General features: G+C 44.7%; 1 protein-coding gene and 1 non-coding gene across 2 annotated transcripts in view; one reads left to right on the top strand and one right to left on the bottom strand.

Annotated features, from left to right (window-relative positions):
- SMARCAL1 (SNF2 related chromatin remodeling annealing helicase 1) overlaps positions 1-3,484 on the top strand; it is a 52,900-nt gene extending 49,416 nt beyond the window's left edge. Inside the window, exons 17-18 of the mRNA XM_069467353.1 lie at positions 163-259; positions 3,260-3,484. Of these exons, the coding sequence (XP_069323454.1) occupies positions 163-259; positions 3,260-3,478 (316 nt within the window). The 3' untranslated portion in view covers positions 3,479-3,484. The remainder of the gene's footprint in view (positions 1-162; positions 260-3,259) is intronic.
- Positions 3,485-12,490: 9,006 nt separating this feature from the next.
- Positions 12,491-12,631, bottom strand: LOC138388220 (U4 spliceosomal RNA). The gene has a single exon (XR_011234102.1). It is a non-coding gene; the product is annotated as a U4 spliceosomal RNA (small nuclear RNA).
- Between the last annotated feature and the right edge of the window lie 1,261 nt (positions 12,632-13,892).

Raw genomic sequence — 13,892 nt, 5'->3', positions numbered from 1 at the left:
AGGAGCCAGGTATTTCAGGATGGGTGTTTGTGCCTTGAGAGAGCAAAGATGTGAAACAGTAAACAAGTTGCAGTCCCATAAGAACACGGAGGATGGCCTCGTTTTCATCAGTCTGCTCGTTCTGTGCAGGTCGTATTCATTGCAGCTCATTTCTCCCAACAGGCCCCTGATTCAAGAGAAGATTAAAGTTCTGGGGGAAGCTGGGCTTTCTGAGACCAATTTCTCAGAAATGACAGAAGCCACTGATTACCTCTACAAGGTAACACCAGCAATGGCATCTCGCCCCTGGAGCAGGGGAGGCATTAAGCTGCCTGCCAAGCTTGGGTCCTGAGTGGGAGGGTGTGAGTCACTCCTGGGCACCTCCCTCAGCCCTGGAGCTGGAAACGACAGGCCTGCAGTCACTCAGGTCAGTCCACGTGTGCGTCCCTTCATGGGGAGACGAGGGCACCAACTCCTACAGCTTCTGACATTCCCTCATGGATGCTGAATGCTGCCTCTTCCATCAGGCCGTTAGGAACTGACAGAAAACTCCCTGTGGCAACTGTTGAGTTGTTGTGAAAAGTACATAGCGACCACCACACCGCAGGGCTGCCACAGGAACATGTCCCCAGCACAGAAGGGGGAGTATTTCAAATAGGGTACTGGCTTTAGATAGCATATTTTCGCCTCTGTCATTGCGTTTTATTCTGAGTGTCTCCCTATTTTATAGAGGGGTAAACTGAGAGCAGGCAGGGCAATGGGACCTGCACAGATTTGCAGGGCATGTGGAGCCCCAAGGGAGCAGGCTTCCCGACTTGGCCCAGCCCTCCTCCTGTGACATCAGCCCCTCATTATAAAGGAGTGTAAGAGGCTGCCAAGCATCCCTCCATGACCAGGCGGGCCTTGTCGGAGGTGCTGGTGCTGAGAGGAAGGCTCGTGTGCCCTGGGCCCACCGTATCTGCCCTGGCCTCAGCATTCAGGCCCCATCGCGTCCACGGCCTCTCTTTCCTCTGTGTCAGTGAAACACAGAGACTTCCGAAGCCCTGTCTTCCTTCACCAGCTCAGGTGCTTGGCAAGGAAGGCAACAACTACCTCCCCGGGTGTGGAGAATTGTGGGTGAATTGCTTCTGACGGGAGTCTGGACAAGGTCTGAGCTTCGTGCAGAAAGGCAGCCGTCCAGTGTAGCCCATCAAGAAACTGAGGTGCCTTCTCCTTCCTGTGGAGTTGCTGAGCATCACGAGTTTAGTTAAACCAACAAACTCTTATAGCTGACAATGAGATTGATTGTTCATTTTACATTTACTTAGCAAATAAATCCTTTCTTTTTACTGTGATTATGGGGATAAATAAGACTCAGATCATCTTTTTAAGTGCAGAGGATAAATTATCCTTTTAGACATAAACAGTTAATAAGCCAATTTTAAGACAGCCGTATTTTTAAGCTTTTTAAAGACCTTTCCAATTCAGTTGAATGTAAATATGTTAACAGAGCCTAGTATATGACTTTTGAAAAGAAAGAGTCTTATTTTTAAAGGATTCTCACTTGAACACATTTATTCATCCTGGCCTTTCCCTCAATTACTGTGAATTAGTTAAGAATGTCTGTCTGAAATACAAGTACAAGATAATATAAGTGAGATTTATTAATATTTTGATTAATACCTATACCGATTTGTTTTTTTATTAAGATATGGCTGAAAATGTTATTAACTACTAGAACACAAAAATGTTGCTTCCTACGTAGAAAACAAAAGCAGAAGAGGTTATGTCTCACTAAGATAGCTTTCTGAGAGGGGAAATGAAATATTAATCTGATCTTGGAACTTGCTTCCAGTTAATGATACATGCTCCAAGTTAGCATATACTGTTGCCCTCATAATCAATTGCACATTAACAGCTATGTCTACTCAGAACAGGCTGCCTTGCAGGGCAGCATTTCCTTGACATTGCAGGTGTTGAGAAAGAGGCTGATGAGGGTGTGCTAGACGAGGACATGTGCAGTGTTTGGGGGTCACCCTTGATCTTTAACATCACTTCTAGAAGGCTGGGATCCTGAAAGGCTAGGATATGTGGGGTGTAGGTTAACTGAATAATCTGGAGTTCTGACTTGACATGCTCCCATGATCAGTTTTCAAGGAACTTCACCAACGTGGAGGGATTCTGCTAAGCAATAGTGATGGAATTGTGGCCAGTTAGGTTGAGACCTAATTATAAAGGCCTGAAAAGCCAGGAAAGCAACTTTAAACTTGATGAGGTAGACACAGGGGAGCCCAATGACCTGACAAAGAAACTCTTATTAAAGGATGGGGTTGGAGTGGGGTGGGAATCAGTCTGGCAAAGACCTGTGGCTGATGGAGATGGAAGGAAGCCTGTGGCAGGAAGTGCAGTTGAGCTACCACAAATCCACATGGTACAAAGTGTGTGGCCCTAGTAAAGAGGGTGCCTGGAAGTAGTAAAAGGAACATGGGAGGAACAACCTTGCAAGAGCTAAGGACTCAGGGTTCCTGGTGATTGCAAGCAGGGAGGCTGTAAGATTGTTCATAGACTGTCAAAAGTAGGTTTATGGGAAGAGAAGCTGGTTTGGGGTATAGGAGTATGATGAGAAATGGTTTGAGTTTAAACAAGTTTAGTTTTATGAAACTGGGATGTCAGTGGAAAATTGAAAATGTACCTCTGGATTGAAAAATGATCAGGGCTGGGAATTGAGACCTAGGAGAGATCAGCACAGGGGTGATGGTGAGCCCATCCTGTGTTGTGGTTATAACCCCTGGGCGTGGGTTTAACACTGCACCGTTGTCCACAATGGATAGCTGCAGTTGGTGACAATTAGGCAAAAGTGGTGGCTGAACACATGATTTGAGAGTCGAATTACAGTTAACTGACCCTTCAGTAGAGAAGGGCTCTTTGGAGGAAGTGAGATCTTGGGAGCTAGTTTAATATTGAAATAGTGATTTGGAAAGTTATAAGGGAGAAAACATTTCCAACATAAATTAATAGCATACGAACAGCTTTGTTGTTGCTTTCACAACCATTTCTCTCTTTTTTTTTTTTTTACTAACCCAGAGAACTACAGAGAAGATAAGATGTCAGACACTAAAGCAGTAAGGCTGCTTTAGTGATAGTTTGCTGAGATGACCTGCACTCACCAGCATGTAGCTCCCTGATAACTTAAAATGTGCGATCTCTCTCCTTCCTGTTCTCCTGCCAGCCACCATGGAGGAGAGTCAGTGATGGAGCCTGAGTTCTTCCTTTTATCTTTTCTTTTCTTCCTCTGATGAAGGACCCAAAGCAGAAGAAGATCTATGACTTATTCCAGAAGTCCTTTGAGGAAGACGGAAGTGATATGGAGCTCCTTGAGGCAGCAGAGTCCTTTGACCCAGGAAGTAGTTCCCAGGACACAGAGGACACCGTGGATGAAAGCACACTGACAGCCAGTCCACCAAAGAAAAGAAGATTTGAATTTTTTGATAATTGGGACAGTTTTACCTCTCCCCTGTAAAAGGGGTAAAATAACAACAACAATAATAATAATAATCATGAGATTAATAAATAAATTAAGGTATTTTATTTTTAGGGCCTGTGCTTCTCTTGTCATCGCAGCAGCGCCTGTGTGTGTCTCCAGGATCGGTGGGATACCAGGCCACTGTATTATGTGTATGTGTGGCCTTGCTTGGGGATCTTGATTAACCTAGGCTCTTCTGGCTTAGAAATGGAGACAGCAAATTGTAGTAGTGGGTAATTCACATTCTTTATTTAAATAATGTGCTTCCTACATAATCCTTGAAATCTAGATTTTTTTTTTAATGTAATGACATATTTATGGATCACCTAATAGGTGCCAGCAATAATTCACTGAACAAAAGAGAAAAAGTATGAGCTTTTGCAGAGCTTATACAGGGGGAAAGGCAATGGTTATAAGCTCTGTCTTCCAACAAAACTCTATTTATGGACACAAATTTGAAACTCGTTAACTTTCATGTGTCACACATTATTCTTTTGATTCTTTTTTCAGCCATTTAAAAATGTGAAAACCACTCCTAGCGCACCAGCGGTACAGAAACAGACTTGGGCTAGATTTTGCCTATTGTCCATAGTTTGCCAATCCCTGGTTTACAGTAGCATGGCCAAGCTGGATATGTGATTTTAATTTTTCTAATAGAACATTTTTAAAAATTTAAAAAGATTAATATTTAACCCAATATAGTCAATCATTTTAACTTATAAACGATACTAAAAAATTATTGAGAAATTTTACATTCTGTTTTCTGTGCTGAGTTTGAAATACTGTGTATTTGACGTGTATTTGATACTAGCAGCATCTCAGTGGGGACTAGCCACAGGTTGCAAGTGCTCGGTAGCCACGGTGGCTGGTGGCTCCTATGTTGGACAGCTCAGGTGTGGAGAGTGACGAGGGAGTAGAACGTCATGCGGGGAACAGCAATGGTGATAACGCTGCAGACGCGGGAGCCAGAGGATGGGGAGCTCACAGATCGTGGTAAGAAATCTGGGTTTAATTCTGAGTATGAATGGAAGCCACCAACTGGTTTTGAGCAGGGGTATGAGGCGATCTGATTATATTTTCTAAAGGTAAAAAATATTTCACACCAACGCATGTGTAGAAAGTAGACCAGGAAGGATGGGCAGAGGGAACGATTAGGCAGGGGTTGGTGCTGAGGTGTGGCTGAGTGTGGGACGCAGTGTGGAGGAGGTGAGAAGTGGTCAGATTCTGGATGTATTTTGAAGGGAGCACTGAAAGGATTAGCAGATGGATTGACCATGGGGCATTTGAGAAAGAGGCTGGGACCTAGGTTTTTGCCTGAGCAAAATGGTAAGAGATAAATAAGAAAGGTGGGGAAGGGAAGGCTGGGGGCAGGGTGAAATCGAGGGTTTGGTCATGGACTTGTTCAGTTTGAGGTGGCAGGGAGTCAATCTGTAGCAGACTCAGGGACACCCCACCCAGATCCCTTTTCAGGAGGGACTTGCCCAGCTGCAGGGAGTGCACTTGGCAGGTGGCTGCACCTGGCCACAACTGCCAGGTTTGTCTTGGTTTGCAGAAAGCCATGACCGGGCAAGATGGCATGGAGGCTGGACCATTTTGGCTGGATTCAGGACACCTCTGGTGGGCGTTACTAGCTGGAGAGCTCCCCACTCAGGATTGCCTGAGGCTCCTGCAGCCCTGCATCACAGTTTGCCTTCCTCTGCCCTGCGTGCCTCCTCCTCCTCTCACAGACATTGATCCCTGATAAACATCTTGTGCCCCAAACTGTCTTGGTGTCTGTCTCTGGAAAACCCAACCTCTGGCAAGATCCAAGTGGAGATGTTCTGTAGACAGTCAGATATGTGAGTCCAGACTGGGGAAAGGTCAGAACTAGAGCTATGGATTCTGCCTGACCAGGTATAAATGGTGTTTATTGTCATGGGGCTGAATGAGATCACCTAGGGCTGTGGTCCCCAACCCCAAGACCTCAGCCCAGTACCCGTCTGTGGCCTGTTAGGAACTGAGCTGCACATCACTGCCTGAGCTCTGCCCCCTCCCACCTCCCCGCCCCCCCCCCACACACACGCCCGACTGTGGAAAAATTGTTGGGCCACACAGCAGGAGGTTAGCGAGTGAAGCTTCATCTGTATTTATAGCCGCTGCCCATCACTGGCATCACTGCCTGAGCTCCCTCCCACCACCATCGGTGGAAAAATTGTCTTCCATGAAACCGACCCCTGGTGCCAAAAAGGTTGGGGACTGCTGACCTAGGGGACCAGGGTGGCTCAGAAGGAAAGCAGCTCTGATGGACCTCCAGAACACTCCAACATTCACAGCAGATGACCGAGCAGGAATGTAAAAAAGGCAGAAAAACAGAATGGGTGTCCTGGAAGGGGATTTTTTTTTAAGTATTTCAAAAAGGAAGGAGTTGCCACTTTCGTTGGTATTATAGGAAGACAGTGAGCAAGATATGAGCTAGAGTTTAGAGTTAGCCCAATTTTCATGCCAGCAATGAAAGATGCTTAATTGGTCTGGTGTGATACTGTGTGGATTTGTTTGTTAGACTTAAAATAGTTTTCACTTTGGCATTATTTACTAGGTGCCAGGCACTAGGCTAAGCACCTTAGGTATATTAACACGTTCAACCCCGTCTTAGAAGAAGGTAGTAAAATTTTCATTGCGCAGAGGGAGAAACTGAGCTGAGTAATGTTGTGGATTGGTCGAGTCCAGCTGAGAAGTGATGGAGCAGGACCTGCAGCCAGGCCACCCCATCCATTAGCTGAGGTTGGTACCTGGCTGCCTTCCAGAAGGGCTCAGCCCTGGCTGTAAGCCTGCACTGACCTCTCTGCAGCCCACTGCCTGGCTCTCTGCAACAAACTCTAGAACAGGAAGACCTTGGAATGCACAACTTTCCTGTTCCTCTTAGTCCCCTTTCCTGGGCCTACAGACAGTTCCAGTTGAGGGAATATATCTTTGGGGGCCACTCAACCCTGCTCACTGTTGTCTGGGGGCTGAGAGGGCAGGCTTCCTGGAATCTCAGCACAGTCTGGACTGAGGGACCCATGTCCTGTGTCAGGCCCTGGCCTCAGGAAATACCTGCAGAGGATCACTTTGTTGCCTGGTGTGTGGCTGCCATGCTTCCAGCTGGTCACTGTGTCGAGCTGCCAGCTGCTCCTCAGGACGCAGCTCTTCCTAAAGGCCCAGCCTGAGTACCGGAGTCTAAGCAGCATCAGTTGCTTCTCTCAGCTGCCTGAGAAGGATGGTGGAGGTTAGCATCTAAGCCTGCAGTCCTCTGGCCTACCCTGCCACGAGGAGCTCTGCTGTGCCCACAGTTCTCATTAATGACTAGGCCTTTGGTCGCCTCAACACCTTCCCGGTCCAGGGCGGAAGGCCGGGGAGAGAACACCTTCCTTGTCTGGCCTTTCGTTTGGGCCACCTGAATTGTCCTGTATCTTCTCACTCCTACCTCTTCTGTTTTTAACTTTGTTAGATATACCAGTTTGACATCTTTGTCTATAACAGTGACTTGTGTCTTGCTGGAAGCTTCCAGAGGACAAGTGTTAGGTCCATCTAAATTTTACTACAATTTTGTCCAAAACAAGCACTTAAATAGTTTTCTGCGAGCAATTAACAAAGCAATGGCTGCAGTTTCATCAATAAGCTATACTATTAAGTCCCCTTGTGAGTGGTTGCTCTGCAAAGCCAATGACAGTTGTGTGCCCCATAACAACTTCCAGTCAATGATGGACGGTTCTATAAGATTATGATGGAGCTAAAAAATTTCTGTCACTGTCACCTAGTGTTGTCATAGCCATTGTAATGTTGTAGCACAACATGTTACTTTTCCTACATTTAGTACACAAATTTAATAACAAAATTATGTTCCAGTTGCCTACAGTATTCGGTACAGTTACAGGCTGTACAGGTTTGTAGCCCAGGAGCAATACACTATACCACATAGCCTAGGTGTGTAGTAGGCTGTCCATCTACATTTGTGTAAGTGCACTCTGTGACATCCACATGAGGACAAAATTGCCTAACAAGGCATTCTCAGAATGTACCCTGGTTGTTAAGTGACGCATGACTGTACATTGCTTCATGGCTCTTGCCCTTGGAGGTTTATAATCTGCAACGGGCCCAGCAATCAATGCAGCTATGAAGGACAGTCATTCATGGCTTGGGTGGCCTGGTCAGAGGTGGCCCAATGCGGGCAGAACCTATATGAAAAGAAATGCTAAAGTTGTATGTGAATGTTTCCCGTATGATGCTTGCATGGATTTCTGTAGTCTTAGGGGCTCATTAATGGAAACAGCACCGTCATTTCATTAGGGAAAAACCTTTGGAATGAGTTAAGGCCCAGGAACAGAAAGGTTTTTGGATCACAGTCAGATTTTGAGAAAATTTTAAAAAGGAGCATTTCTTCCTCCCCTTGGCCAGTGCCTATCCGTGGCCTCTGCTCTGTGTAGTTGGATCTCATGGCTTGAGAAACGTTCAGGAGCCCCCCTCTGTGATCCTGCAGACGTCTCTAGAGACGCTTCCACTGCCTGCTGGTCACTCAGCCCCCACCAGAGAAGTTTTAATGCAGCTCTTCTATGGGCACCTCTGGATTTGGGTCAAGTTCTTTATCTCTCAGGATCTCATTCCCTACTTCTATCAGTAGTTTCTTCTTACTCCAGGAAAGTGGAGTAGGTGATTTTAGAGACATACATACCCAGTGTTGCACAGGAGAATCACTCACTGCCTATTGTTAAATTACTAAATCCCTGCTGTATTCACCCTGGGACCTGCTGCACAGAACCGCCCTTGGGATACTGCAAGGAGCCAGATCTGTGGCTGCCGTGGAAGGGCTTGTTCTCACTCCTTGCAATCTCGTGCTCATATTTGAAACCACTATTCCTCTGTAGTCTTAGTGAATATGGCCTGTCGAGCCTTCATCTGGGGCCTCTAGTTAAACCTTGGTTTCAGCTGTTATGGAGAAAAACTCACCCTCTCTTTGAGATGTCCCTGAGATCCTCCAAGGCACATTTTATTTGCACCATGTAGCCTATATATTTTAAGTTGGACCGCTGAAATTTGTTAAAAGCCACCTAGCCATTTCAGTGTAATTTAGCAAAAGACACTTGGACTTATTTACATAGAGAGTAAATGCCTTTAGGTTTAAAGAAGGATTTCCGCACCAACTTCTTTTTCTCCTACATTTAGTAGCTCAGTCCAGACTTCCAGAATTGTTTTCTGAAGTGACAGCTGAAATGAAGAAACACTGGGCCAATCTCATCCCACTTTCATCCCTGCCATCAATTGTACCCTTAAAGGATCTTACTAAAATCCCCCCCTGGCCCATGGAGCTTGTCTCTGCCTCCCCTCACCAGGGTCACTAAGTGGTGTCCTGTTTCCTGAGTGACCCTGGTTGATTTCCACCTCTAGGGCTGACATCAGGAAGCCTCCAGGAGGCAGCAAACGATCCTGTTAGCCTTGATCCACTTTGTGCTTGAATTAATCATGTCTTTTTCCCTCTTGGCTTCAGATGAGCCTTTTTCTAGGTCAGTGGGAGAGCTGAGAAATGGAGCAGGAGGTGCTGTCCCCACACCGCCGGCTCTGAAGTGTTGCCTCATCCGAGCACTCTTGTCTGTTAGACCCTTGGTGCCTTCTGAAGCTCTAGCCCCCCTTTTTTTCTGCAAAGGGGAGAGAAACAAACCCAACCTTAGATTTACTGCATCCTCTCATTTCTCACCAAGTTCAGGATTACCAACATACAAAGTGGCTTGGAAGTTTAAAGGGGGTTAATTGGAATAGTCTCTCATACCTGTGTTTTGTTTTGGTTTTGTGTTTCCTGTGGGGTCTCAGTGAAGGAAATGATGCCTAACCATATTGGAAAGCATTGAGAAGCCTTTGAGTCATTATGACAGCCAATGGCTATTTGATTTCCCTCCCACTCTCCATTCTACAGATTTTGAGTACCAGGCTCTCTTCTTTTTTTTTAACTGTCCTTTTTAAGTGTGAAATATACAGAAAAGTTTGTAAAACAATTTATAGCTTAACAAAATATTATAAAATAAACACCCATGTAACTATGACCCCAAGGTTATGAAAATAATATCTTGCAGCAGCTTTATTGTTTTGCCTTTAATGTTTAGATCTATAATCCACCTGCAGTTTATTTTTGTACATGGGGTGAGATGAGGTCAAGGTTAACTTTTTCCATACGGATATGCAGTTGTCTCAGCAGCACGTATGGTAAAGACCGTCCTTTCACTCTCTGCTCTGCAGTGCCTTTTCAATATTGTAAATCTGATGTAAAAATTCATCTAGACATGTATAAGTAAAAAAATAAAAGTCCTACATTCTCCTCCCACCCTTAGCCCTACCTCCTAGGGGTAATAACTAATATAAATAATTGGGGATGAAGCCAATTGCAATTCCCTATGCCTACAAATATATGTAAATATACACAGAATTTGTTTTTACAAAAATTGTATCAAGTTCTTCATACTGAAAATGGCTAATTTCACATAATATATTTGGCCATTGTTTCATATTGATCCACCTGTTAAATTGTTTAGCTTTAAGCTGCCTCCTTACATATTTTAAGCTAGGCCTAAAGGTTTCTCTGTGCAGAGTGAACTGTAACCTAACTGGATGTGTAAACAGACGGTGACCTACTCTTGGAACAAGGAACTGAGTCTCAGCCAATCCCAGCTGCCGACTGTTCAAAATGTGGGAGCTTTAACCAATCCACTGTATCTGTACCTCACATCCATTCTCTGTATGTTGCTTTTCTTGTTCTGTTCATAAATGTTACCCAGCCATGTGGCAGCCCCAGAGTCACCTCGAACCTATTCTAGTTCTGGGGGCTGCCCGATTCGTAAATTGTTCTTTGCTCAAGTAAACTCCGTTAAATTTAATTGTCTAAAGATTTTTTTTTTATTTTTTATTTCAGCTTATTATGGGGGTACAAAAGTTCAGGTTATATATATTGCCCATGCCCCCCCCCGTCCCCCCCAATCAGAGCTTCAAGCGTGTCCATTCCCCAGACAGTGCGCATCGCACTCATCATGTAGATTTTGTTTTTAAACATACCTTATCTCCTTTAAGAGATGCTGAGTAACTATTCCCATCCTGACAGAGGCACTGCCTGGTGTAAATGCTCTGTGAAGCGTTAACAACAACTAGAATGATTTTACAGTGAATTTGAGGAGAGAAGGAAGAAAGGAAAGAATGTGGGTGCCAAATCCATTTCTGACACCCCGATTCTTTCTAGGCACCCAGGACTGCCCTTGGCAGGCTCGTCTCTCTGCTAAGCCAGCTTGCCTGTGGCCCTTGGCTCCCAGGGGTCAGGACGGTGCTCTGCAGGCCTCGCTCTTGTCTTTGGCCACCCGGTTCTTCAGTGAAGAGCAGGCTGTCTTCAGGCATGAGTGAAGGAACAATGCCCCAGGATAAACCCTTTGTGTCCCCAGCACAAGACGAACTGGGAATGCTGCTTGCACCTCAGATTGCTTTCAAGAATAAAGTGTTCCACATGCCCCAACAGAACCGGTTGACTCAACAGCTAAAAGAACTGCTCTCTGGAGGCGACTTTTAACATTTATTTTTCTAAAGGTAAAAAGTGAATTTTGAGTGCTCCTGAAGAGCTGGGGTGAGTCAGCAGGGATTTTTATGGAAGCTTTTATGGGGACACATTACAGTAAACATTCTCCACACCTGACGGTCCTCTGATGGGGATGGAAATTTATTAGCCCACAGATAAGACAAATTGAGACTTTCTGAGAGGCACAGTTCTCTGAAGTCACTCAGATTGATTTTATGAGAGTGGTATTTGTACATCCTTAAGCTTGCTATTTAGAGAGAATTGTTCAGTTTTGATAAAATTGCTCTGAACATGAACAATTTCCTCCTATTACGGAGTGTCTCATTGTCAGCCACTCTGTTGCATTCTTCCTCATGCATTGTCTTCTTCCCTTGCATGTGCTCCCTCTCTCTCAGACCCCCTGAAGGCTGAAGACACAGCAGGCAGAGCGGGGCACAGTGTAAGGGAGGCAGTACATTTGCTTAACGATGATCTGAAGTAGCCTCCAGAGCTGACCCAGAAGAGCTTGCCCCTGCTCCAGCCAGGCTGCCCAGCAGGAGGCTGGCTGTGCTTGCCCAGCTGCCCCAGGTCACCTGAGTGCCACTGCTGCTTGGCCAAGTGCCACAGACTGAAATAGGAGGACCATTGCAAGTGTTTGTTTCTCAACACTCCTTCCACCAATTTCATTTTTTTTGTACCAATATGCATACGTTTTTGTTTTAATTTATAGTTTTTTGGAGACGCATAGTTTTGGTGGAGAGCATTCCAGGCAGCATCCGCAAAATGCAGTGCATTTCCCTTCTGTGGGGAGAGGGACTTGTTCCCTTGACCCCTGCCATTCTTCCACCCCAAGGGGGCAGAGGGCACATAGAGCCTGGGGTGGAACTACAACACCCTGAGCACATCCTGCTCCCCTTGTGGGCCTCAGGTGGCAGTCGCCATGACTAGAGCAGCCCCACTGTGCCCAAGCTGAAGAAATTAAGGAGAAAAGAGAGGGACATATCTTTAAGGAAAGGGGAAAGCAGATTTACCGTAGTCCTTGAATATAGCAGAAGAGGAGACAGGATTGAAAAGGCATAAAGAGACATTGAAATCAGGTATCAGCAGCAATAGAATCTCAACAATAATAATAACCACTATATTTATTTTATTTTGAGACAGCGTCTTGCTCTGTCCCCCGGGCTAGAGTGCCATGGCGTCAGCCTAGCTCACAGCATCCTCAAACTCCTGGGCTCAATAAATCCTCCGGCCTCAGTCTCCTGAGTAGCTGGGATTACCAGGTGTGTGCCACCATGCCTGGTTAATTTTTTCTATTTTTACTTGTCTGGCTAATTTCTTTCTATTTTTAGTAAAGATGGGGTCTCAATCCTCCCACCTCTGGCCTCCCAGAGTGCTAGGATTACAGGTGTGAGCCACCAAGCCCGGTCCAGAACAGTTATTTATTTATTTATTTATTTATGTATTTTCAGTCTCCGTAGAGACTGGCAAAAATTGCCAGTGCAGACTATATTTCAAGTTGTCATGGTGGAGTATTGGGAAAAGTTTTCAATTAGTAATAATTGTGCCTCTGATAAAACTCATTGGCTACGATACTGCCACTGCACAGAGCCGGAACAGTTTTAGATTTACAGAAAAATTGAGGAGATAGTACAGTGTCTATATACTCTCTCGCCGAATTTCCCCTATTATTAACATTTTACATTAGTATGGTACATTTGTTACAACTAATGAATCAGTATTGATGACATTATTAGGAACTAAAGTTTAGGGTTTATTCAGATCTTAGGTTTTACCTATTGTCTTTTTTTCTGTTCCAGGATACCATGTTACATTTAGTCATCATGTCACCTTAGGCTCCTCTTGGCTGTGGCAATTTCTTAGACTTTCCTAGTTTTTGATAACCTTGATAGTATAGTTTTGAGGAGCACCAGTCAGGCATTTTGTAGGATGCCCCTCTGTTGGAACGTCTCTGATATTTTGTTTCATGATTAGATTGGGGTCATAGGTTTTTGTGAGGAGGACCACGAAGGTAAAGTGCCATTTCCTAGTATCATATCAAGGGTTTATACCACCAACATGATTTATCACTGTCGATGTTGACCTTGATGACCTGGCTAAGGTAGGGTTTGTCAGGTTTCTCCACTATAAAGTTATGCTTTTTCCCCCTTTCCATACTGTACTCTTGCAAGGAAGTGACACTGCCCAGTCCATACTTAAGAAGTGGGGAATTATACTCCCCACCTTGAGGTCAGAATATCCACATAAATTGTTTGAAATTCTTCTGCAAGGGAGAGTTAGAGTTGCCTCTTCTCCTTCATTTATTTATTTAGTCTATCATTTATTTCTATCAGCATGGACTCATGGATATTTATTTTATGCATTGGGTTATAAATCAATACTACCTTATCCGTTGCTCAAATTTTTCCAGTTTTGACCACTGGGAGTTCTTTCAGTTGGCTCTTGTATCTCTTTGACATACCCCATCAATGTAGGGTTTGCTGAACATTTCCTTACTTTCTGGCACTCTGAGATGCTCCAGGCTTATCTTGAATATTTTCTGCCACAGTCCTAGAATCAGTCACTTCTCCAAGGAGCCCTGCTCCTTTTATTGGAGAATGATACTAGAAACAAAGATCTGGCTGCTAGGGATACCTGGGGCCACTGAAGTTGTTAGGGGTTTTCTTTAGTGGTAGTTTTTTCAGATTATAAAATAAATGCATGTTTATTATAAAAGATAACTAGAAAACATGGAAATGTATGAAGACAAAAATGAATTTAACTATTCCCACTACCCACTACCACAAAAGACTTTTTGCTTTTTCTCCTTCTTGAGTTTATACAGCCAGAGCTGGGGTAACAAATTGGGGAGGA

Source organism: Eulemur rufifrons, chromosome 1 (assembly GCF_041146395.1).
Source record: "Eulemur rufifrons isolate Redbay chromosome 1, OSU_ERuf_1, whole genome shotgun sequence".
NCBI lineage: Eukaryota > Metazoa > Chordata > Mammalia > Primates > Lemuridae > Eulemur > Eulemur rufifrons.
Note: the sequence above shows the minus strand (reverse complement) of the source record. Positions and strands in the feature narration are given on the sequence as shown.